Source organism: Bos taurus, chromosome 15, assembly GCF_002263795.3.
Source record: "Bos taurus isolate L1 Dominette 01449 registration number 42190680 breed Hereford chromosome 15, ARS-UCD2.0, whole genome shotgun sequence".
Taxonomy (NCBI): Eukaryota; Metazoa; Chordata; class Mammalia; order Artiodactyla; family Bovidae; genus Bos; species Bos taurus.
The window spans coordinates 65,445,524-65,472,284 of NC_037342.1; the positions used below are offsets into that span (position 1 = coordinate 65,445,524).

At 37.4% G+C, this 26,761-nt stretch overlaps 1 protein-coding gene and 1 non-coding gene across 4 annotated transcripts in view; both read left to right on the top strand.

The window, feature by feature from the left end:
- PDHX (pyruvate dehydrogenase complex component X) overlaps positions 1 to 26,761 on the top strand; it is a 75,369-nt gene that overhangs the window by 18,267 nt on the left and 30,341 nt on the right. For all 3 annotated transcript variants that reach the window (XR_009490580.1, XM_059874725.1, NM_001075751.1), the window contains exons 2-3: positions 4,554 to 4,634; positions 19,889 to 19,989. Coding sequence is in view for 2 of the 3 variants with exons in the window: in XM_059874725.1 (XP_059730708.1) it covers positions 4,554 to 4,634; positions 19,889 to 19,989 (182 nt within the window). In the remaining variant the exon portion in view is untranslated. The remainder of the gene's footprint in view (positions 1 to 4,553; positions 4,635 to 19,888; positions 19,990 to 26,761) is intronic.
- MIR1343 (microRNA mir-1343) lies at positions 14,748 to 14,825 on the top strand. The gene has a single exon (NR_031105.1). It is a non-coding gene; the product is annotated as a microRNA mir-1343 (primary transcript).

Below are 26,761 nucleotides of genomic sequence, written 5' to 3' on the forward strand. Positions count from 1 at the left end.
AATTCTCATGTAAACCAGGTTGATTATCTCAGGTTTTTCCACTTCTGGTTTAGCATTCAGCTTTCTTAGACTTTCTTAGTCAATCATTTGTCTTACTATCTACGTTATTCACTTTTCTGCTTCCAGAAGTGTTGTTCTACTGTTCTTTCTTTTCTCCCTGTTGTTGTGAGTTTATGTCTAAAAGTAACAAGAAACAAAGAAACAAAAAGCATATATAATAAAGCCATCAACTAGAGACAGGTACTGTTGTCATTTTGGAGTAAATCCTTTCGGTCTTTGTGTACATACAAGCTAAGTAGGTAGAAATTGGATTATGCCGTGTGGGTGTGTGCAGTCGCTAAGTTGTATCCGAGTCTTTGCAACCCCATGGGCTGCCGCTCTGCTTCCCTGTCCTTTACTTAGGCCATGTATACTGTTTGAGGGACATCTTTCATGATGTATGTTACTTTAAATACTATATTCAGACAAACTATTATGCATATGTTTTCTGTTGTTGCTCATTGACATTTTCAATCTATTCTTATATCAAAATAGGTATTTGAACAAAGACCGGTGTGACATCTTTACCTTTCTTTATTCAGTACTGCAGTGTTAATATTACTTTGTGCCCTGGTACTGATTTTGAAATTCCTTGTACTTCATATGGCCTTTTTTCATCCAGCCTGCAGGTGGCAGAATTGCTTTATCTAAGCAGAAAATTTAAAGGTCAATTTTATTTAATGAGTTCTTGTGTCAGAAAGAGAAGTGATTAAATGAAAAGCTTTCTCTCTATTAGGAAATAAGCAAATTAAAGAACAGAGAGCTGTGCTAATAAAGTTCTGGGTAATTTATTTCTTCGATTTGTCTATCCTCACTTCATGATTTCTGTGTTTGGATTATAGTCGCGTTATGGAACAGAGCATGACCCTATGTAAATTGTGGAATGTCCCTAATTGTTAGAGTGATGGAGCTTAGATCTGCTTCATATTAGCCACCAAGCTATTTGTTCTGCCTTTGTATTTTAAGAGTTTGCTTATATTAATCTTTTTTTTTTTTTTTAATCTAGAGACCTTTTAGAATTGTTGTGTAGATCTTCAATTTAAAACTTTTTAAATAGGTTTTGCTGATCTATGAGTGTTTTAAAATTAAAGACATGCTTTAGAGAATAAGAAATTAAATTAATGCACTATATTTGCAGTTGAAAACTGAATTATGCTTTAGAAAGATCAGAACATCAGATGTGAAGAAATTAGGAATTGTTTAGAAAAACTGCTATAGATTCAGTGAGTGAGTGATTGCTCATATGCTCAAATGCCTGATGAAGAAGGTAAAGCAGCAATATACTAAGGAAAAACGTGTTCTAAAAATATAAAATATATGCTAAAAAATGACAGTGCCATTCTGTTGAGGCAGAATATGAGATTAAAACAGTTGTGATGGATTGATGAGACTCTAAAATCAGTATATTTAATGTAAACTGGAAATGTACATTACTTTAGTTACCTTAAAATATTTTAAATATTGTCTTTAACTGCTACAGCAGGGCAGACTTATCAGCCAATAGATATACTTTTTAGCTTGATAAAAAGAAACACTAAAATGACTACAAGAGGGTTAAAGTCTTAACACAATATGGGGTATTTTTTGAGTACTAAGTGAAGTAACCTGTATGATCAGGGAAATAAAAAGCCACATTTCCTTTATTATAGTAATATGAATATGAATAGGAACTATAGTTGGTGCCCATTTCAAGGCCTCCTCAGTTTGCTAGGAGAAAGATAGAATGTACTGCTTACATGAAATGAGAAGGGAAGTGATATATAACTTCTAATGGAATTAAGCAATGTTATGTACAGGTTAAAATTCAAGGAGTCTAGAAAAGCCCATACTATCTTCAAAAGAATTGACAGCAGCCATCAGATATTACTTATGTGCAGCCCTTCATTCAAAACTGGTATTATGTTTATGTAATTACCTTCCCACTGAAAAAAATATATTTGGAAAAGATGTGTATAGTCTTCAGGGAGAACGAGGATATACTAGAATGAAATATTCATTTTCATTAATAAATTAATACTTCCTTTTAAAAATGATTTTCTAGCATGAGAGTCTGAGGATAGATTGGTCAGATTAATCAGAAAACACATTCCACATTTTACTCTCCATAAGTCAGTATAATCAATCAGGAGATAGTACTGAATAATGGAAATGTCCAGAATGTCTTTGTTTTTTTGTCACCTTCATTTCAGAGAAGGATAATGATCTATTACAGAATTTTTATGTTTTATTGTCATTATTCAGAGAAGCAATTCCAGTTCACCCATGAAGGGTGGCTATATGAGGAATGACGTTTTTATTTTTAAAATATGAAAATTGTTGTGGTTCTTGATGTGGGAATTCATAAAATAATGTGAAATTTTCATAGTAAAGTACTTAATGTCAGAAATAATGGAAAATGTGATAGTCTCATAGGTGAGAGATTATAATAGGAGAGAATCGTAAAATAAATATTAGTTGTATCATGGCACCTAGAACCAAGGTATAAAAATATTGAAGAGAGACGTTGTTTTGAGAAAATCGAATTTGTGTTTGTCATACATCAGAATCTGGACATAGAATCATTGCAGCTCATTTAGTTTGCCTCCTTGTAGTGAAACTATGTACGTGGTTGTGAAGTATTCCATCTCATAATGTCAGGCTTGAACTTTTAATAGAGAGGGATTGTTAGGCTATTTGATTAGACACATGAAGAATACTCACATTTGAATTTCTGAGTGAATAGGCTATAAATAACCGATGACTAATTAATTGATGGTCCATATTGGTAAGGATCATCAATTATTGATGAGTGGTAATAGAGTGTAGGAGAGTACAGCCTTGGGAGTTAGGCAGAATTCAGATCCCTCGATCAGGGGCTATATTTTTCTCATATATGAAATGGGTGTGTTGACTTAGAATTTGGCTTGGGCTCTATCACTGTTGGGGTATTATTGAGAGTGATGATTCTACATTTGTATCCTTATAGTTTAGTACCAGTTGAGAAAGAGGCAAAAAGTCAGTCGGGTGGAAATCAGAGTAACAGTTTTAACGCTGATGATTTTGTTCAGTTGGAAAATATGACTTAAGTCTGTGGCCTTCTACAGTTGGACTCCTGAGTACAACCCCTATGTAGACTTTGGCCTTTTGTTTGAGAGAGAGTTTGTGTGTATAAACTACACATCCTGAGTAACTTCCCAGCACCCACTGGGCCTGCTGGCAGGAACAGAGGGAGTTGGACTTGCTGTCTGCTGTGAAGGCGGGTCCGTTGATGCCTACTGCATAGAAGAAGGGAAGGGAAAATGCAGGCTCCCTATAGGCAGGCAGGTCTTATAATGAGAAGACAGGCAGGTGTATTTGTTCGGGTCCTTTTCCCATTCCTTTAGAGGGGAGTGAATGAAAAGTGCAGGGAGGACAGAAGCTTCCTTCCAGGTATTTCAGAGATGGAACTTCTTTACCATGAAGCCATGGGAACTCCCCATTTGAAATTACATAAAAATTATTTGTTTCCCAAAGGAAATGTTTAACTTTATTTAACATTAGTATTAAATTTCCTTATTTCCAACCCCAAAACATCAATGGGGAGAAAAAGTCCTGTTCTACTCTTTTCCACATTTGAAATATGCTAGATGTGATATGTTTTGCTTTTTTATGTCAGAGAGGTGAATAATCTAAGAAGAGAATAAGTTTTGTAGAGGATTTCAGGGAATGTAGTTTGTTACTGTGGCTGCTGCTAAAGAAGCACCGGAGTGGGTAACTGTTTATTAGTATAACCTTCCCGTAAATTGTAATGCAACAACTGTGTGCTCTGGTCCTGGAAGGTGGAACTCTTGGAAGCACATCTGGCAAATATATGAAATATCTTCTTTTTTGATACTTGACGGAAAAGTAGCCCTGCTTTATTGAGAGGTCACGCTGGCTTGAGTCTGTCTTTTTGGATCCTTAATCGAATTCTGGTATGGAACACAATCTCAGATTAATTTAATTACAGAAGTTCTCTTGCCAGATCATCCACAACAAGGCAGACCTCTCCTTTTCACACTTAGCAGCAAGAACCCATGATTCTTGAATAGTATGTAATGTTAGGTGAAAGTAAAAACATAACCAGTTTTTTGAAGTTTAATCTTGATTATTCTGTTGTAAATCTAATCTTAATTATTGTGTTGTAGGTTATCAGAAACCAGTTTATTTTCTTTTTATTTGCCTTTTCCTTTGGTTGTTTTACCTGTAAATATTTTTTTTCTAGTGACAAAAGGGGAAGGAGAAAAAGATGAAACATAAGTCAACTTTTTTTTTTTTTAATCTTGTAAGCGCCTGGCTTGAAAATATGCATAGAGGACTTGGGGGAACGATGAAAAAGGAATTGAAAATATTCTGGAAAAGATTACTGAACACTTAGTTTGACCAGTTGGCTGTCTTTCAGACTGGAATATTTTTTTCCTCAGATTGAATTTCATATTAATTTACTTGAACTTTTTGTTGATGCCTCGTGAGGTGTATTACTTATTGTGTTTAATCTTTCCTTTTTCCAATTTCAGCTGATCCTATTAAGATACTAATGCCATCACTGTCTCCTACAATGGAAGAAGGGAACATTGTGAAATGGCTGAAAAAGGAGGGTGAGTAGTGCATTACTAACACCTGTGTTATTTGATCATTTTTGTTTTTTCCTAATCTGCTGGTTTACACAATACATGATATACATGAAATGATCGGTTCTTATGCTTGTTAACCTTTATTGTTTAAATAAAAATTTCTTGTGGTAATGTAGCAAAGGTTTTATGGGGTTAGCCTGTATCTCTGCTTTCACAAGCAGAGAATGATCAGCTATTTTAAGGCTTTTTTGCAAGTTTTAGTTCTTAACACTTCCTTTAGTTTCAGCATCATAAAATTGTCAATTCCCTAAAGTTAGTTTGTTACTTTATAATGACTCTGTGTATGTGTGTTTTCCTGTAACTAGGCAATCTGATTATAAACTTCACTGGAAAGAACACATAAAAAAATACTAAAAAAAACTTACAGAAGAGCAGCAAAGGAGAGTTGTAGAAACATGTTACTAAGATGTTGAAACATGTTATTAAGCCTTTGTAATTAAAACTGTGGTATTGGTGCATAGAAAGACATACTACTAGAACTGAGTAGAAAATGAGGAAATAGACACAGATGCACACCATTATTTATAGTTTAAATAGTGAAGGAAGATGATACTAGATTTAGTCCTTGTGCTGTGCCAGGGATAAATTACAAATGACTCAGTCACTTAATGTACAAAAATGAAACTGGACAAGTACTAGGGAAAAAAAAGCTAGTGAATTCCTCTGGAAGTAGATAATTACCCTAACTACAACTCAAGCTCCAGATGCAATAAAGGAACTACAGATAATTTGATAGTAAAAATAATAACTTTAGTATAGCTGAAAACATAATAAATAGAGTAAAAAAGTGACAAAATGGAGAAGGGTGTTGCAGTTTTTAACCACAGAGGGTTAATATTTCTAAAAAGCACAGAATAAGAAAACTATCAGCTGGGCAAGATATAGGAGTAGAAGATTTGCAGAAAAGAACTACAAATTGCCTTTAAACACATGAAAAGTAATATTTTGTACTAATAAATACACAAACTAATACTACACTGATTTATTATTTCTTACCAATCACTTTAATAGAAGTTTAAAAGTTTGATAAGTTATCCTTTTGATGAAACTAGAGGGAATGGGAGGAAACAGACACTCTCAAACACTGCTGGGGGAAATGCAAAATGGTATAATCCCTTGTTCAGTTGCTCAGTCATATCTGACTCTTTGCAACCCCATGGACTGCAGCACACCAGTCTTTCCTGTCCTTCTGTGTCTCCTGGAGTTTGCTCAAACTCATGTCCATTAAGTCGATGATGCTAGGGAAGAAAATTTGTCAATACCTAGAAAAATTACATTTATATTTACCCTTTGGCCAGGCAGTTCTATTTCTAGGGATCCTATCTCAAGGCAAAAATAAGAAAAGATACACATGTGAGGCTATTTATTACAGCAGTGTTTGTAATAGCAAAAGGTAGAAACAGTCCAGCTGTGGTCAGCAGAGTTTGATGAATAACATAGACTATACCCACAGCTATAAAAGGAATGAAGAGTATCTCTGTATACTATTGTAGCGAGACCTTCAGGGCAGAAAACCAAGGTGGAAACTGGTAGATACAGTATGTATCATTCACGAAAAAAAGAGATAGGAGTACTAATATTTGGAAATTTTAAAACAAAAAAAATTAACAAAAAAAAGTGGTTATCTATAGTGCAGTTGAGGAAACAGTGTGGTGAGTGGAGAGAGTAGACGCTAGATTTCTCTGAATGTATCTTGTTTGTCTCCTTAACTTTAGAACATATACATATTTTGCATAATTTTAACACAATTTAATTTTAAAAGACTTCTAACCGTGGAAACCAGATGAAGCAGAAGGACCTAATTATATGCTGACTAACTGATACAACAACCATGCAGAGAGGGGCTATTTCAAATGTCAGTAAACTTGACTGTATATACTGCTAAATTGTAACTGAAAGACAATGACATCTCTAAAAATATGAACTGTTTAGAGTAATTGTATTATAGTGGTTATGTTGGTTGTCTTTGTTACTCTAAGGTTTTTTAAAATGTGTTTTATGGGATAAGGCAGATGAGTGATTAAGCTGATATTATTGGGAACCCAGCCTTTGGGTGTGTTTTAAAGGAAAACATATGAAAGATGGCTATGGTTAAGGAAAAATCCTGTGCTGATTAATTTTCTAGCTCTTTTCCGTGGCAGGGCCTGGAAAAACGCCAAGCCTGCTAGCGATGAGCACCCCTAACAATGAGACTATAGTCGCTAAATGCCATTTCCTGCTGAAGTTAACCAGAGCTTCTTGGAAAATAGCTGCTTCCAGGTCTGTGGCAGGCAGTGTACAAGATGGAATGTGAAAGTCGCTCAGTCATGTCTGACTCTTGTGACCCCCATGGACTGTACAGTCCATGGAATTCTCCAGGCCAGAATACTAGAGTTCTCTTCTCCAGGGGATCTTCCCAACCCAGGAATTGAACCCAGGTCTCCCGCGTGGCAGACAGATTCTTTACCAGCTGAGCCATCAGGAAAGCCCAGGAATGCTGGAGTGGGTAGCCTATCCCTTCTCCAGTGAATCTTCCCTACCCAGGAATCGAACTGGGGTTTCCTGCTTGAACATATTGTCAATTTAGAAAGCAAAGCAGTTATCAAAAACTCCTGAAAGTGAAGTCACTCAGTCATCTCTGACTCTTTGCGACCCCATGGACTGTAACCTACCAGGCTCCTCTGTCCATGGGATTCTCCAGGGAATAATACTGGAGTGGGTTGCCATTTCCTTCTTCAGAGGATCTTCCTGACCCAGGGATTGAACCTGGTTCTCCTACACTGCAGACAGACTCTTTACTGTCGGAGCCACTGGAAAAACCTTTCAAGCTAAGTTCCCCCAAAACTCCTGAGGGCATCTTAATGGACTCAGGACTCAAAAATGGGCCAATTTGTGGATCAGTAAGAGTGGTATCTATGGTGTATTTTGAAACACATTAAATATATTTGAATTCAGAGCTTTCAAAAATTCTCCTTTAGGGAATGCCAGTAAAGTAACTCATTTTGAAAACTGACGATAAGTGGAAAGACTCAAGTATTGTCCTTGCCTTTCTTCTACGAATTGTAGCTCAGAATAACCAAGTGCAAAGAAATTTCTAATTAGTGGCATATTTCCCAATTCTTAAAAGATGGAGGAATGATAGAATGTCACTGTGTCACAATTTTGCAGACTCTGATGAATTAAGGGATATTGCCAGTGATCATCAATGGCGTGCTATTATCACAAAAAGAGAGAAAATCAGCTAGTACACCCCACCAGCTATAAGATTGTCTTGCCAGAAACTTGAGCCAAATGTGGTCAAGCTTATAGTTCTAACACCAATTTCCAGGAGATATAGAGGATGTATTCAGTGACACCATGAGGAGTATAGCAGCATAATCCAGTTCCAGTGTAGGGACCTTATTTTGTTTATGATTCAAGTAACTAAAACATTTGGGCACATTGGAAAATTACATGTTTAATGAGATTAAGGCATTAATCATTTTAGAGGTTTAATGGTACTGTGATAATCATTTAAAAATTTTATCTCTAAGAGATATGAGTTGAAATACTTACGTATGAAATGACAGTATGTCTGGCATAAACTTCAAAATACCTCTGGTGGGAGGATGAGCAAAGTTGTTCATGAGTCAACTGACAGTTGTAAAAGTTTCTAAGTTGGTTTATTAACTCTGTTCATCACTTCTGAGATGTTTCTGCTAATCTTTTCTAAAGTTGTACAGTCTGTAGCCTTTGGGATATAACTTGGAGTGAGAAACTACTCTTTCCTCAGCTTTTTATAAGCTCAATGTGAATTTTGAATCTTGTTAGTAAGAGAATATTTGTTATAATAGTACCTAAGCTGTATTAATCTCTTCCTTATATAGAAACCATTTTACCAGATTTTTTAGAATGTGTTTACTGAAGTAACATTGGTTTCTAGCACTGTGTATTTCGTGCGTACAGACTCATATTTCTTCTCCCTGTGCTGCGGTATGCTCACCACCAAAACCTTAAGTCTCCATCTGTCACCATGTGGCTGATCCCCTTTACCCATTTTGTGCTCTCTGCCTTCCCCTCCCCTTCCCCTGATTACTAGGTAACCACTCTTCTGTTGTCTGTGGCTCTGTGTTTGTTTGATTTATTTGTTTTGTTTGTTATATTCTTTGTATGAGTGAAATCATATTTATCTTTCTTTGCATTATTTCATTTAGCATAATACCCTCAAGGTCCATCCATGCTGTTGCAAATGGCAACATTTTCATCTTTTTTATGACTGAGTAGTATTCCATTAAATAATGTATTTATGTATATATCTCACATCATTATCCATTTATCTGTTGATGATCACGTAAGTTGTTTTTATACAACTTAAGTATTATAGTAATTCTTGTAAATAATTATTTTGCCAGATTTTAAATACTTAGTATGGTGCTTAAAAAAATATGACTAAGTATATGGAGGCCAAAGAGATGAGGATGCTACAGTGCTCGTGGTACAAAAGAACAGAGGAAAAATTACTGTGGAGGAAGCTGGAGAAGGAGACGTTTTATTTTTCTGGCAGCTGGTTTCTTTTCCTCTTTTGTTTCTGTTGTCATTGCCATGTACCAGGTATTGGCTGTGGGATGGCTTCTTTAGCCATCTCCGTGTGCTTTACTCCTCCTGCAACATATTAAACTTTTGGAGAGTTGAATTTCCATTAGGGTTTGTTGAACAGATGTTTAGCAATATTGACCATATGAGTTCCCCATAGCCATTATTATGCCTCAGACTGAGAAATGATAAACCAGGCATTAAACATGTAAAGGGAAGAGGAATGAGTGAGCTGAGAATGAAGGACATGGTCCGGGAGGACTGACCCCAGCGGGTAGCCCTGAAAGGACTTCTGGGGTCTCTGTGAAATTCAGTGGGCACAGATGTCATCCAGACAAATGCTGGTATTGAATGGTCCACTCTAGTGCTTATGAAGTGGTATAGAGAGGGTTTAGGCAGTGGGCAGGAGTTCAGAGTATGACACGGCTGTGCTGTGATTCTAGGAAATGAGCCATTCATGGCAGTGACACAAGTGTTGGGGCTGGGAAGCAGGCTGCAAGTGGAAGGAAGTACAAGCTTGGAAGTATGAGAGAAAAGTGCCCGGTTCTTGTGGGTTAGGGGCAGGACTGGGGTGCTCGAAAGGCAATGAGACAAATGATAGAATGGGCCTTGCAGCCAGAGTTTGGATCTGTGGGCTGGGCCAGTACAGGAGATGAGAGGTATGACACAAGGAGGCTCTTTTGTGACCCCGTGGACTGTAGCCTGCTAGGCTCCACTGTCTGTGAGATTTCCCATGCAAGCCTACTGGAGTGGATTGCCAGTTCCTTCTCGAGGGCATCTTCCCAGCCCAGCAGTAGAACCCAGGTCTCCTGCATTGCAGGCAAAATCCTTACCACCGAGCCACCTGGGGAGCTTTCTAAAGCCATATGCTAACAGACAAATATACTTGTTTGACTTGGAATTTAAAATGCCTGCTCTGTTGAAAATGTTCTCTCATAGGCCTCTTCTCATGAGGCTTTGGGGGTTCAGATTTGTAGTAGTTGCCTTTTCTGGAAACGCACAAGTAGAGGTGAAGCAGTCTTGGGCTGATAGTCTTCCTGGATTACTTGGCAGATGCCATTATTCTGGAAAACATAGTCTCTAAGCCAGTTCACACAAGATTCCCAGATAAAGTCCCACTTTAACCACAAATTCACAATTCCAAATTTAGTAATTGACATAGAAGCTCCCTTTTAGGAGCAAAAGTCATTAGACATAACAAGCAGCAGAATTAGACCTCCAAGAACTTCAGTTAATTGGAATTACTGCATATATCAAAACATATGTTTGAAATGATAAAACTTGTAAGAGAAGGAATTGAAACTATGAAAAAAGACAAACACAATCCAGACAGATTTGAAAAAGACAAGTAGAACTTCTAGGAATGAAAAATATTGTCTCCAAAATTAGAAAATGTAAAACTCAGGTTTGGGTTAAAGTGTAGACGTGACTGACAAAGGTTTCGTGAAGTCCAACCTGAGATTAGTCTGCATGCAGCAGTGAGATAAAGCAGTAGAAAATATAAAAGAGAAGCTGAGACATGGAGAATAGAATGAGAATCCTCTACTAACCCAATAGGAAGAATTCCACAAGGACAAAAAGAGAGAATGAGGAAGAGGTAATAACCAAAAAAAAAACCTGACAGAGACTTTTCTAGAATTTGAGAAAGACAAATGTCATGTAAATGAAAGAAACAGTGCTTCATTAGGAAGCATTTTGAGCCATTGGCTCTGCAGGGTTGCTGCCACCTTTTAAAGTAATTATCAGTATCTAAGAAAGTTCCACCTTTATTAATAATGCAGTCAGTTGGAATCTATTTTTAAGTTTCTTTTTTCCTGATGAATTACAGAGCTTTGGCTGTTTCCATATTCAGCATGACAGAGTGTTGGTGTCATTAAATAATGATTCAGACACAGAGCAGCCTTTTAAGATTATTATAAAAAGATTAAATTTCTTCACACTTTGAGACCTGAGGGGCAAGTATTAATAGATAAGAGGGTTCTTTGGACCACATTTATCTCTTGGTCTTTCAGCTCACTGGCAGTCTGATAAGTTATTCACAGCCATTAGAATATGGTGAGTATGATGAAGAGCCAGGAGACAAATGGTTTCATTATTCTGTTCTTTTTTAATTTTGATTACACGTGCTGTTTTCATATAGGACAAGCCAGGATGTACTTGAAGCCCTTGGAGGCTGTTTCCTTGATGGTTGCTTTTAAAATTCTGTGTTCTACCAGCTGAGGAGAAATGTTTACCAGTACACATAAGTAATAGAGAGAAGTCTAAATCCTTGATTCTCTATAATTCACTGGCTTCTTTTTTAAGTTCATCACCTTTATGAATTTTTTTTGGTGTGTGTGAGCATAATTTAGTTCTTTATGTATTGTATACATGGGTAGGATTATATATGGCTTAGTGTGTTTAGTGCTTGATACACAACTTGGTTCTATCATTATGTGTTAAAAACATTTATATTCTGTAAGAAAACATTTATATACTTTTTATCTCACTAGCTACATTTAAAAAACATTTTTATCTTGAGATCTTTATTGTATGGTTACTATTTAAAACACTGAGTTTAAACTTTCAGGCATTTAAGAGGATTGAAATTTTTTTCATGAAAAAGAATAATGTGTCTAATTTTGAATCTAATTTATTTTTAAGCTAAGGCTAATGATCTGATGGTGGATGGCAGTTGGCTCTTACAAACTAACATTTCTTGAAAATGGGAGACTGTAATTCACAACTGTTACGTGTGTGTGTGTGTGTGTGTGGTAAGCCAAGGCAATAAGAGTGCTGTGTAAAAAACTCTGGCCTGGATTTGTCCTTTGGGGTTCCCACTCTGCCATGAAATATCTGGAAGTGAGTTTAACTAGATGATATATAAGATAAATCCTTGACTTCAGAATTCTGTGATAACTCAGTTTCCTTCTCTTTTTTGAAGTCATAGTGTTTCATAACCTCCTCAGGAGTCTCATGAGTGTCATATGAAATCTGCCTCATACATGGAGGGTAGGGAGAAATGGAAGAAAGAGGCTCCAGTTTGATAATGTGCCAAGTTTAATAAGCAAGGGGACTTTCATGAGAGGCCACAGGCTGGGTTGAACCGCACACCACCAGCAAGAATCTTAAAAGTATACAGAGGCCTACACTGGGCTTAGTCACATACACTGTCCAGGTGATCTCAGCACCAGAATTCTATCTCATGGCTATGTTCATGGACAGCTTCTAGGGCTGGGAAGGCAAGCAGAGTGCACGTTTCACAGACAGGGAGTGGGTGAGGGACTTCCATTCGCTCTTGTACAGCCAAGTGGTCACAGCCTCCTGATAACCACTATCATCACACGGAAACATGTAATGATACCGCATATAAATTATTCCCATCTTTGTTGATCTAATGAGTGTTAGAAAAGTAGTTTCATAATGAATATTACGATACTTAATTTCAGTCTGAGGATTAAGTAAAGAATATGCATCATTAAGTTAGTAGAGAAAACAGTTCAAAAATGCTAGGTAACATGTACAATTTCAAAATCTGTTGAAAGGTGAATTGTACTGCAATTCCACATTTTTATTTCAAGTTTGTTATTTGATGGGGGAAGTGTGCATCAGTTATTTTTATTTAAAGTGTATATAGATTATTTTTTCATCAATTTAAAGGTCAAATCAAAGGGGTCACAAAGAGTTGGACATGACTGAGTGACTGAACGGAACTAAACTGGAAGGTCAAATCTGTTAAAACAACAAAAAGGAAGAAAATATTCTTGTTCCCTCCTATTGTGAGAGCATATTTAAGAATATGAAAAACATTGTTTTCTTTCTTGAGATATTTAAGAGCATATCCTGAAACACTGGAACAAAACTAGGCTGAGATACTAACAGTTGTGTGCGATACTTGGCCACATCTGGAACCCACGTAGAACTTGCTTTACAGCTGTGTTACTGCTGCCGCGCTTGGTGTTTTTATCTGTCAGAAACTGTCACTTCATGTGGGCTTTGCTTCTGTCATGTGACTGGGAATCTTGAATATTTCAAACAATTTTTAAGCAAACCTTAGATTATATCTAACTAATATAGTGTATAGAATTCAGAAATAAAACTGTCTTGGATGAGTTGATCACTGAATTGTTATAACCAGGTGCTACTGGAAAGTTAAATGGGTCTCTGGCTTTTATTGTAGATGGCTTTGGTTACTGTTTTTTTCTGGGGATTTGTATACATGTTTGGATGCTAAAATGGAAAAATTTTTAAATGTGTGTTTCACACATAACTTCAATGTTGTTTCAGTATACTACTATTTTAACAGCTTTTGAGGTATAATATACACACTGTAGTCTTCACCTATTTTAAATGCACAATTCAGTGATTTTTTAGTGAATATATAGAGTTCTGAAACCGTCATCAAAATCCAGTTTTAGAACATTTCTATCACCCTCCAAAAAATCCCTAATGCTTGATTACAGTCACTTCTTTCTCTTACCACTATCTTGATCTGCTTTTGTCTCTAAAAATTTGCCTTCTCTGGGCATTTAATGTAAATTAGAATCATGTTTTATGAAGCCTTTTGTGACTGGCTTCTTTGATTTAGCGTGATCTTGCAGTTCATCCATGTTGTAGCATGTATCAGCAATTCATTCCTTTTATTGCTGAATCACATTTCATCATTATGAATAGCATTTCCCATTTATTGTTAATATTTCTATTATGGCAGAATTCTAGAGTTGATGAGTGGAATTACAGGTTATGTTATTCAGCAGAGCTTTCTGTGGTGATGGAAGTGTTCTGTGTCTGCAATGTCCAGTGTAATAGGCGTTAGCCACATGTGTGATGGGCATTGCAGTACAATGTAAGAGCAGAGGGATGTAGGGAGGTTAACTTTGCCTAGCAGTTTCCTTCTCAAACAACTACTCATGCCTTCAGCCCTCAGAGTAGGACTTCAGATGGCCTAGGAGCTGAGTTGCCTGGGCCGTGGGGCATACAAATGGTATCTTTTCATGTGTGGTGGAAAGAGTTGGCAAATCCTGACTAGGGGCCCCTTCTCTATCCTCCTTCGCTGCCTGGGCACTGACTGGATGGGACTTCTTGGCCTGCTTGTTAGTCTTCTTCCTCAGTCAGACTAGAAACTTCTTGAAGCAGGTCTATTTTATTATTATTTACCATCAGGCCTTGCGCAGTGTCATTCACATAGGGGCAGCTAGTAAATATTTGTGTTGATAAACAGTTATTTTTGTCTCTCATCATAGTTGTCATCATGGTTCAATTTAACACTAAGATGAGGTGTTTTCTTTAATGTTCATGTAGACGTGACTTACTTGGTCTCCCGCCGCTACCACCACACACACCTTTTAAGTAAAGACTTGGATTCTTCACATTCGGCAGAATAGAATTATTCTGCGAAAGTCATGGAATGTGCTTAGTTGATACAGATTATCACTAACTGTCTGGTCTGGACACACCCAGAATCTGAAAGAGAAAGGGACGCCTGCCTGCGCGTACTCCAGTCCTCAGCCGCCCGCCGGGACAAAGGCTCAGCATGATGACGATGCTGGCTTCGGTGCTGGGGAGCGGCCCCCGGGCGGGCCTCTGCTCTGGCCCCTCCTGGGGCCCGCACTCTCGCTCCGGGCCCGCTCCACCTCGGCTGCTGACCCGCACTGCCAGGCGATGGCGCAGGAACACGGCGAGGCCGCCGGCTCCTTCTACAGCCAGTCAGCCCTCCTCCTCGCGGCCGCTGAGGAGCCGTCTGTCGCCTCGCGCCGGCCCTGGTGCTCTGTACCAGCCTCTCGGGCTTCTCCTCTAGACTGAACTCGTTGTGGACAGAGCCACATTTTACTGTTGTGTCTACACCCGTGCTTACTGATGAATGCCTTATGTACTAAACGAGTGTTGAATGATCTGTCTGAAATGATGAGTACGCACGCAGTAGGGAACTAGAATGAATCTTGGTTCTCAGTGGTCATTCATAACATATCTAACTTCTTAATCTAAAGATGTTGTGCTTTTTGAAGAGGTATGTGAAGAGTTAACATTGGCAGTTTCATGACTTTTTTTTTCCTAATGGCTGTACATTCAAAATCTTCCTTAGAGTCAGAGAGAGATTAATAAGTAACTTGGTCAAAATTACCAACCAGTAAGTGTCAGGGCTTGGAATAAACCTGTGTCTGTGTTGGAAGAGCTCTTTGTAACTCCTGTGCCTTGCAGGCTCTCCAAGTTATAGCACTAAATTGTAGACCAAGGCTGAAACTGAGTATATTTGGAATCCTCATGGCTCAAAATTCTTCTTTGGCGTTCACTTTATCTTTGATTATTGATGTGTATGTAGAACCTTAGTTGTGTGATATTAGGGGTAATGTGCCTTACATAATAATACAATGTTTTACACCTTGCTGTGGTTCCTGGGGAAAGTTCACCACATAATTAGATGCTTCTCTCTGTTTATTTACATTTTATCTCCCTCTCAGGACTCTCATATAGCTGATATATATGTCTGTTTTTTGTGAATGGGTGTACATTTAATTAAAATAAAAAGGAGACAGGATACATGAGTTTTTAAATGTCAGAAACATGCTACAAATCAAATGTAGAACTGAAAGAAACGGTTCAGCTTTGTTTCAAGGACAGTTTGGTGTATACCTTATAAGGAAATGAGGAGTTGTGATATTACTTCAGTTTTTCCCTGAAATGTTTTCATCTCACACTCATTATGTATGAGGCACTGCCTGGAATCCTGGGGAATGAGGCAGAGTATGAAACACCTGAGGTGCCTCCTATTCCTATTGTGAAGTTCATAGTTTGGTAAATAGAGGAAAACCCATTTTTAAAAAATAATAGCAGGAGCGTAAAATTTCATAGTGCAACTTGTGATTAATTACAACTACTCTAGGGATTCAGGAATAGGAGCAAAATGATCTAGGTTGATCTATGGCTGAGATACGATTTGCGAACGATTTTCAAAGGGTGTTTGGAATTTGAAACAGGCAAGCACAAATGACAAAACACTATTTTACAGTTTTCCTTTGGGCAGAATTTCTTTCCTGGGTGTCTAAAAGAAGGATTTAAGTGCCAGGTTGCCTCTTTCAGTTGTTTTTTCCACGGTTACAACAGAAACGTATTAGGATGTGATTCCTTTCCGTTTGCAATGTAGCCTGTCCTGACTACCCTGAAATGTGTCAAATAAAGAAGTAACGTGAAATTGTGTACTCTGGCACAGCAGCTTTCTCTGAGTGACAGACAGGATTCCTTTTTGGGTCTGATTCCTGCTTGCTTCACCAGCCTAATCTCTCATGGCTTCTCTCAGGTACTATTGGCCAGATCCTTTGAAGGCCCCTGTTCCTCTTTTGCCTCGGGGGGGCTTTGGGTATGCTGTGCTTTCTGCCTGGATCACTTGCCCCTTTACTAGATTGCCTCCTCCTCATTTTTTCAGGCTCAGATTTTTCTTTTTTTTTAAGAAAGCCTTCTCTCATCTACCAAAAACTGAATTAGATGCCCCTCTTGAATGTTGCCATAGCATCCTGATTTCACCTAATCCCACTGTAATTTCCACTTAATTTGTCACAAGATAGTAAGGAAGCTTCATAAGGTCAGAAATCTTAACCGTTTTGTTTTTTGTTTTCCCCTCACTGTTGAATCCTCAGTACCATAATATATTTTCAATAAATATTGGTTAAGTAGGAAAATTTCTCTGGGGTTAGACAGAGAGAGCCTATTAGGTGTTCAGTAAATATCTAACAGATAGTTTATTTCATTAAAATAGTTCGTATTGGTTGTTCTGAACTATTTTAACTGAGGTATATTATAGCCATCTATGTGAAAATCTTGGTATTCAGTGAAGGAGTTTTAGTACAGTGAACTTCTAGAGCATATTTGTTATTTCTGCGTTTTAGATTTTCCTTCATGTTCTTTTATTGAGTATGTCTATTCATATTGCTATGCCAGCTGTTTTTGGTGGGTATGCAAGGGGGTGTGTTTCTGTGTTTTGTATTTTTCTTTCTCCTTTTATTCTATTTTTGTTTTAGGTCTGTTTCTTATAAGCAACATTTACCCAGATTTTATTTTTTTTATTTGTTTTGATAATCTCTTATAGTAGGTGGTTTTAATCCATTTATATTAATTGCAGTTACTGGTATGTTTGAACTTCTGCCATTTTTGTGTTTTCTGTTTTTATTCTTTGCTTTTTTCTTTTCATGCATCTGCCTTTAATTAGATAATACATCTTGTTATTTTCTATATTTCCTGCTTTTATGAATGCTGTAGATTATATTTCCATTTTTATATTTTTTGGCATATACCATTGTTTTTAGGATACATATTTATGTATATGTTGCCAGTGGAATGTAGAATTATCCAGTATTTTTTTTTTCTCTTGTCTATATCAAAATTCTGTATGTTTTATCAAGCCAAAACTAACTTTGCCCATCTTGCTATTTTTTAGTGTTTGGTTGTAAACTTTTGTAGCCCCTCGGACATTCCCTCGTAAATGACCACTAGTTAGCACGTCCTTGTTTCCTGTGCTGGCTTGTGTTGCATAGGCCATGCGGCCCCTCTGTCTGCTTTTCTGTTTGATAAACTGCATTTTGTAGTAGCTCATCAATAAGTGGTACATTTTCTTAGCTTTTATGTATTTAAAGAATACTTTTCCTTCATTCCTGAATGGTGGTTTGGCTGCATATAAAATTCTAGACAGTTATTTTTCCCCAGCTTTTTGAAGATACTACTGCATTGTCTTCTGACTCTATTGCAGCTGCTGAGAAGTGTGCTCTCAGTCTGTCATTCCATTGAGGTAATCTCTTTTTTTTCCCTCTGATAGCGTTTAAGATTGTGTTTCTGTTGTTGACTGTATGCAACTTCTATACGGTGTATCTACAATGTGGAGTCACGTGTATGCAGTAATTCTTTTTATCAAGGTATTACCTGCACAAAGTGTAAACTCAGTTAATTTTTATATGCACATGTATCCAGGTTACCAACACCTAGTCACAATGCAGAATATTTCCAGCAAGTTCCAAGACTCCCTATATCCCCTCCTAGTCGATACATCATAGATCACCACACTGTAAACTCATTTAGTACGCTTTCATTTTGAAGATACATATCTCTTTTCAGCTCTAGAAATTCTCAGCAATTATCTCTTCAGTTACCGTTTCTCCACTATTCTCTCCCATCTCTTCCCTTGAAACTCCTTTGGACAAATGTTGCAGCCTCAATTTATGTCCTAGCTGCTCTTTTCTACTTAACTTTGTCTGCTCATATTAAGTTCCAGGTAGTTCACTGAAGCTATCTTTAATTTACTAAATCATTCTTTCACTACCTCACCTGTAGAACATATCCATTGACTGTTTTGTTTTTTTTTTTTTAATAAAATTTCATTCATTGTATTTTTCATTTCTAAAATTTCCAGTTTAGTTTTTTTTCCCCTTTCAACCTGATAATGTTTTGTTTCTGTACATTATTTTTCTTTTTTAATCTCTTGTTCTTGTGATGGATCTTTTATCTTTGTTTGTTTCTGAACATCCTTAAGATACTTATTTTAAAATCTTTGGTGGGTTGCATTAAACAAGTTGCATCTGAAATGAATTTCTGAGTCGATTCCTGATTTCTGTGGTTTTCTTTCTTGGCATTAAATTTCTTCATGTTTTGGAACTTTGTTTTACCATTTACTTTTGAGGGGAATGTTTTTGTTTTCGTTTCAATGTCTTCCCACCTGTTCCTGAGTCTCCCCTTCCCCACCCCTCAGTCTAGGGATGTTGCTAGATCTTGTTGATACTTGGTATACTGGCAGATGCACTAATGGAGCCAGAGGGTGGCTTGGCTCTGTTCCTGGTCTTCAGGTAGTTTTTGTTCCCTTCTTAGTACCTTATTAGACCCACACTTCTGATATAAAGTCATAGTTCTAGTCAGAGGTTTGGGTTCCTTATTTTATCAGTCTCCTGTTACAAGTAGAGCCATGATCCAGCCCTAGCCTTAAGGAGAGAATCGATGTGAGTAGTTCCCTGCTTTTAGTTCCCTTTGCGCCAAAGAAAACCACTATACATCACCCTTACTGTGTACCTGCTTTTAGATCCAGAAGCCAGCAGGTCAGGTTCTGCTCTCCATTTTTGAATATCCATACCATTTCTGTTGCACAGAAACATTTCTTATTTGACCTTAGCTGTGTCTTTGATTTTCTCTCATCATGCTTCATATGTTTTTATTCATTTTTGCTCTGTGCCGGCAGGGTTTCTGAACTCGCTTAAGATGTTAAAGAGGTGGTATTTATTGTAAAACTGTTTTCTTAAGGAATAATAGTCAAAATATATTCAAAAGAAAGGATTGTGGGGTCTGGAATAGTCAAAATATATTCAAAAGAAAGGACTGTGGGGTCTGGAATTGATTTGTTCAGAGGAGGATATGCATCCCCTTCTATTCTCCATAAAATGTGATTTAATATTTGCTCAACAATCTCTGTAATCACTTCTTTATTATAAGAGATATAACTTATGTCATTATTGGGCTTTTGGAAAATGTGACAAAGCATACATATACACATAAACACACAGAAGCATACACACGGTATGAGAATTACTTGTCATTCCACAGCCCAGAAACAGCTGTTGAGTATTTTGATACTTAATATCATGTTTAAACACTTACATCCGCCAACTCACACAATATTCATATTTAAAAAACAAAACAAACCCAGTCTTGTTTTGTAGGTGAAGCTGTGAGTGCTGGAGATGCCTTATGTGAAATAGAGACTGACAAAGCTGTGGTTACCTTAGATGCGAGTGATGATGGCATCTTGGCCAAAATAGTGGTAAGTTTTTATTTTGATTGTCTTCAACAGGATGAAGGTTTCTTAACTGTCAAGTTCTTTAAAATTGAGTTAGTGTTTATTTGTACCTCTTTGTGTTGTTGTGGTTTTGTATTGTATTATATCTACATAATACATTTTAAATTCAGATGTTTAAAATATTTCAGTGTTAGGTCTAATAATAATCAGTGATGATCAGACAACATAGAACTATTTCAACTATGATAAAGATGCTCAGTATTTTGGGTTCTCTAGTGGAAAATGCAGAGAAGGCAGTGGCAACCCACTCCAATACTCTTGCCTGGAAAATCCCATGGATGGAGGAGCCTGGTGGGCTGCAGTCCATGGGGTCACTAAGAGTCGGACACGACTGAGCGACTTCCCTTTCACTTTTTACTTTCATGCATTGGAGAAGGAAATGGCAACCCACTCCAGTGTTCTTGCCTGGAGAATCCCAGGGACGGGGGAGCCTGGTGGGCTGCCGTCTATGCGGTCGCACAGAGTCAGACACGACTGAAGCGAGGTAGCAGCAGCAGCAGCAGTGGACAATGAGAAGCATTCTGAATTGAGGGAGGAGAAAAGTATTCAAGGTGAAATTTAAAGACAAAGAGAACAATAGTTAAAGCTTGAGCTTGCAGTTTCCAAGTTTGTAGTTGGTAAAATTTTTTTTTAAAGAAATGTTTCACTGTAATCTCATGAAAATGAGAAATCTTACCTTCATCTATCCTCAGGACTCCCGGGCCTGAAAGGTGTGTAAAGTCAGCTCATCTCCTTTCACTGGACAAGATTATTTGAAGTTGTCCTGTGCAGTCTTGCATGTGGCTTTCATAGCTACACTAAGTTTCCTGATACTTCCTCATCCTTACAGTTTTATGCATCCTTTATATTTTTACAATTATTTAAAATATAATTGCATAAAAATGTATCTGTGATTATGTGCTCAGTCGTGTCTGACTCTTTGTGACCCCATGGACTATAATCCGCCAGGCTCCTCTATCCATGGGATTTCCCAGGCAAGAATACTGGAGTGGGTTGGCATTTCCTCTTCCAGGGGATTTCCCTGACCTAGGGATCAAACCCTTGTCTCTCCTGCATGGGCAGGTAGATTCTTTACCACTGCGCTACCTGGGAAGCCCTAAAAAGATATGTATATGGAATATTTCACATTCTTGCATGCTGTTGACAGTCATATCTTTTGATAGCATATTTTCTGTTACATGAACAAAAGAAAATATGCTGTAGGTCTAGTAAAACCAAAGTCATTTCCTTTTAGATCTAAGTTTTAATATACTGTAGTAGTTTTGAAAACTTCTCTCAACAGTCTTTGCTTTATAACTAATTAAAAATATGAAGCTGTTACTTGGAAAACTTTAGTTGTATTATTACATGCTGAAGTTAGTGTAACCCTTCAACAAAAATGTGTAGCAATACAAGAGAGGTTACTTAATTAACAGAAGGAGATATAATGTAGCCAATAAAAATAATTCCTAGGAAAAAATGTGATTTCATTAAGTTAACAAAAATTCAAAAAATTTGGGAGAACGCTTTTATAATTATATATAGATGGTGATTACAGTCTTGCTAAGTAGCTCCAGTCGTGTCCGACCCCATAGACTGCAGCCCACCAGGCTTCCCCGTCCCTGGCATTCTCCAGGCAAGAACACTGGAGTGGGTTGCCATTTCCTTCTCCAATGCATGAAAGTGAAAAGTGAAAATGAAGTCGCTCAGTCGTGTCCGACTCTAGCGACCCCATGGACTACAGCCCACCAGGCTCTTCCGTCCATGGGATTTTCCAGGCAAGAGTACTGGAGTGGGGTGCCATCGCCTTCTCCAGATTACAATCTTACAGAACTTTAAATAAAAATATAAATATAGACAAGATTGGAATGAAGTGTTATAAAAATTTGAGGTTTGTCTTTGGGTAGTAGAACTAAATGATTCTGCTCTTTTTTTCTGTTTTTCTCTATATTCTTAATTTTCTATAATAGGCATTTTTTTATAATGGAATATTAGAGTTTATATGAAAAGTAAGTGACATAAAATGCATGAAGCCTGTCTGCCGTTACATGGTATACTCACTGATAGAGTGTGTTTGTTTCTTACCTTCTAGGACAGTTGTTGGATAATGTGGTATATATAGCAGCTAAGATTGTAGGCTCTGGAATCACACTGTTACCTGATTCATATAGATGATCAATTCTGCCAGTTGTTAGTTATGCCATGATTGGCAAATTCTTTAGCGTTCCTAGTAAAGTGGAGGTAGCTGTAATACCCTAGGTTATGGGGTAATAGTAGAGATTGAGATAATGCATATATGCTCATTACAAGGCCTATCACCCACCAAGTGTTGGTAAACATCACTGTTCCCATTATTATTACGCTTACTCATTCAGTCTTGGTGACCATACCCCTATTTCAGCCTGCATATTTATCTCATAATTTGTGTTAGTTTTTGTGACTAGACATTAAGTGTCCATTCATGCCTCTGTAGCGTGATTTGTACAGACACGCTGCACATCTCTTAGTAGTCACTTGATGTGGTCTCACTCCTGAGCCACCAGCTCACCTCCACTTTGACCATGGGTATAATGCCTTCTTTTGTACATTCTATCCAGAGACTGTACTTTGGAATGTCATACTTAATATTTTATTTTTTGCATTCTAATTTGTCAAAATTCCTTTCAATTGTCATCTTCCCTATTGATAGCCATGTTAAAACACATTGTTGAAAATACTTCCTAGGAGGAAATATGAATGGAAGACTAAAAGTTCTGTACCTTTATAACTAGAAAAAAGTAATTGTTCTTACCAAAAAATAGTTTCTTTTACTAATTTATGCAGCATTTTGAAAAGGAAAAACATTGTTTGAAGTAGCACATGTAATAAGCCCAGCTGTGTGTGCTTTTGGCAAGCTGTGTCTTTGGCCTCAGTTCTGGATTGTTTGGCTATGAACGTCTTCCAGAATTGATAGCATTTTTCACTCAGGTGCTTAGTAATACATTTCAAATTAATAATGATGTCTTAGGTCAGGAGTAGCTATTCATCTGGGCCCCAAAGCTCTGAAAAGGTGGTGTGAGGCGGTATGATTGATAACAGCTTTAGTTGTACAAATAGCTATTTCCTTGCCAAAGGCTGTATGTATGTGCTTTAGAGCCCTGTGGTTTTATTATTATTCCATATGCATTTTGGATAATAGGAATGGGAGTATATTCATATCACAGTGTGTGCAATTTTATAGGGGGGAAAATGGAGGGGAGATTAAGGCGCGTCTGCCTGCAATGTGGGAGACTTGGGTTCGATCCCTAGGTCTGGAAGATTCCCTGGAGAAGGAAATGGCAACCCACTCCAGCACTCTTGCCTGGAAAATTCCATGGACAGAGGAGCCTTGTAGGTTACAGTCCATGGGGTCGCAAAGAGTCGGACACGACTGAGCTACTTCACTCACTCACTCACTGATATTTTTAAAGCCTTTTACCCCTCCTCCATTCTTAACCTTCCCATTCGCAAGTTACACCTTTGTCTTTCATTCTGGAATAATTCTCATATTAGCACCCATAATAAAATGATTTTTATAGGAATGCATGTAAGAGAATCTTACTCTCAGAATCAAGGAGTTGGTTAATTGAGCTTATTAAAAGGTAGGTGATGATATAAAACTCCAGTTTTTAGTTTGCCCATGTTTGAAAGATTAAGAATTGTAACCTGTTTTGCTCTTCATAGGGATTTATTTCCATAGTCTTATAGAGTTTTTTATTTTCTCCCCCACCCCGATTTTATTCCTTTCTTAGTAATCATAATTTTTACATCTGAGTTCCATTTTAAATATAAAATATTAATTATTGTATTTCATTTAGAGGCAGGAAAAAAACTTCAAAAGAAAAGTGAAGTTGCTCAGTTATGTCCAACTCTTTGCGATCCCATGGACTGTAGCCTACTAGGCTCCTTCGTCCATGGGATTTTCCAGGCAAGAATACTGGATTCTTATTCTTGATGGGAAATGGGTTGCCATTTCCTTCTCCAGGAGATCTTCCCAACCCAGGGATTGCACCCAGGTCTCCTGCATTGTAAGCAGATGCTTTACTATCTGAGACACCAGGGAAGTCCTGGTGGCTCATTTAGAGCCAGAGAAAAAGCTTAGACATTCTTATTAATAAAGAATAACTGCTGCCAGTGTAGATAATTTTATGATTTATTTCCAATTAAGTTAATTGGGAGAGTTGTTAAAGTCTCATTTAATCACACTAGTAAATTGTCATGTAAAAACATTAAACTGTTACACATATATCAGTTCATAAGTTTAGTCTTAAATTTATTATTCAGCAAATTAGATAGCAGATGTTTTAAGTGAAGTGAAGTTGCTCAGTTGTGTCTGACTCTTTTCGATCCCATGGACTGTAGCCCACCAGGCTCCTCCGTCCATGGGATTTTCCAAGCAAGACCAATGAGCCACCAGGGAATCCCCTCCATTTTATTACCTTACCACTTAAAACATCCTGGAGAAGGAAATGGAATACTGGAGTGGGTTGCTATTTCCTTCTCCAGGATGTTTTAAGTGATAAGGTAATAAAATGGAGGGGATTCCCTGGTGGCTCATTGGTAAAGAATCTGCCTGCTAATGCAGGAGACACAGGTTCGATCCCTGGGTTGGAAAGTTTCCCTGGAGAAGGAAATGGCAACCCACTCCAGTATTCTTGCCTAGGAAATCCCACGGACAGAGGAGCCTGGAGGGCTACAGTCTATGGGGTTGCGAAGAGTTGAACATAACTTAGTGATTAAATAACAATAAAATAGAATATTAAGATGACTTTTTCTGAAGAGTTTAAGATTGGCTTCAAATATATTTAGGGTTACTATATAATTTGTCATACAAGTCAGGATGCTTTTGAGGGTGAAGAAAATGTAAGCTGTTAGGATATATTTAAACATAATTTTTTAAAATTTTAGTTTATTGACTGGCAATATAGTCATTGATTTTTATTTTGGGGTAGGCTGTTACTCTTCAAAACAATTTTCAAAAATAGAAGTTTTTCTAAATTTTAACATCTATATATATTAAAACAGATTTTAAAAATTCCTTTATTGATCATCCGAATATTGCAAAAAGTAGTGCTCAGTCGTGTCCAACTCTCTGTGGCCCCATGGACTGTGTGGCCTGCCAGGCTTCTCTTGTCCATGGCATTTCCCAGGCAAGAGTACTGGAGCAGGTTGCCATTTCCTACTGCAGGGGATCTTCCCGACCCAGAGATTGAACCTGTGTCTCTTGCATCTCCTGCATTGGCAGGTGGATTCTTTACACTCGAACCACCCAGGAAACCTATTACAAAAGCAACAGATGATAATTATTTTTGGTACTGTTCCTCTGATTCAGTCAATTTCTTCACTATATCTCACTCCAGCACTGTGTCACTGGTGTTTTCTAAAGAATGGATTTTTTCACTGTGGTTTTATTTTATTGTTAGGTTCCCTCTTACCCTCCCTTATTTTTTATTAAATTGCTTGCAGTCTTCTTCAAAATTACCTTTTTTAGTTTGAAAATTATCAGTTGAAATTTGAAGTTGTGAAACCTCGCAGTTGATTCTTCTTCATAGACGGTATTTTTAATTGAGAAAATAACCTCTCAAAGCTCAGAGCAAATTCTACTAAATGGGAAATAGTCTCAGTTCTAAATTTTTTAATACTGAAATAGATAAATGACATTAAAGTAGTAAATGAGTCTGTGTTTCCCATGAATTAAAAACTAAATCATTTATCACCTGCTCTTCCTTTTTAAGCTTTGTTGTAAAAATAGCAGTGTCTTGAGGTGCTATGTGATCGTTTTGATCACGTCAATATAATTTATGGACACGGTACTGATCATATTCAATGTTGTCTCTAGTATCACACTGTGTTTGACTCCTGACTTACTAGCCCTGTGATCTTGAGCAGGTTATTTAGCCTTTCCTTCTCAGCCTCAGTTTCCTTATCTATATGTGGGAATAATAATAGCACTTCAAAAGGTTTTAAAGAGAATTAAATGAGTTAATACTGTGCAGGAACAGTGCCCAGCACTTGAGTGGCAGGCAAACCAGTATTCAAGGACCTAAGTGTTTCTTCTCCCCTTTGCATTTTAGCTTGTCCTTGATTTGTTTTCTGCTTCATTGTTTCTTACGTATCTTCCTTTTAAACCACTTTTCATTGTGCATATAAGTTAAATATATATACATTAAAGAACAAAAATTTCAAACTATGATGGGAAAATCTGGACTTGTTTTGAACCAGCTTTTAAGTCAGTCGTGTGACTCAGCTCATTGCCACTAACCATTGTGTGTGCTAAGTGACTGCCTCACTTAGCAACTCTCAAGCTGTTCTGTTTTAAAGAAGAAAACTATTTAAATAATTTCTTAACTTACTGATTATTTTTTAATGTCAGAATCAAAACAGACAGTATTTATGAGCACCTTTAATGGAATGAACCCCCTCAAACAGTTTCTCTCCTAGGAAGTACTGCTGTAGATATTTCGTGTCTTCAGTATCTCATATCCCTGGGTAGACTGGTGAGCTTATTAGAGGGGCTGTCTTTTAGCACTTTTGCAGATAATATATTTCAGCTTGTGGGGATGTCTCTGGTAAAGAGAACTAATACTAGGGGTCTGGGCCTACGGATAGAATTCAGACTCTGTGTGTATATGTATATCGAGAAATAGTTCGTCATAGGCCGCACCACCTCAGTGTCTCACATGCTGCTATTTACATTCTAGTGCTGCCAGCCTCGTGGCTGGGCCTTTTTGTATGAATT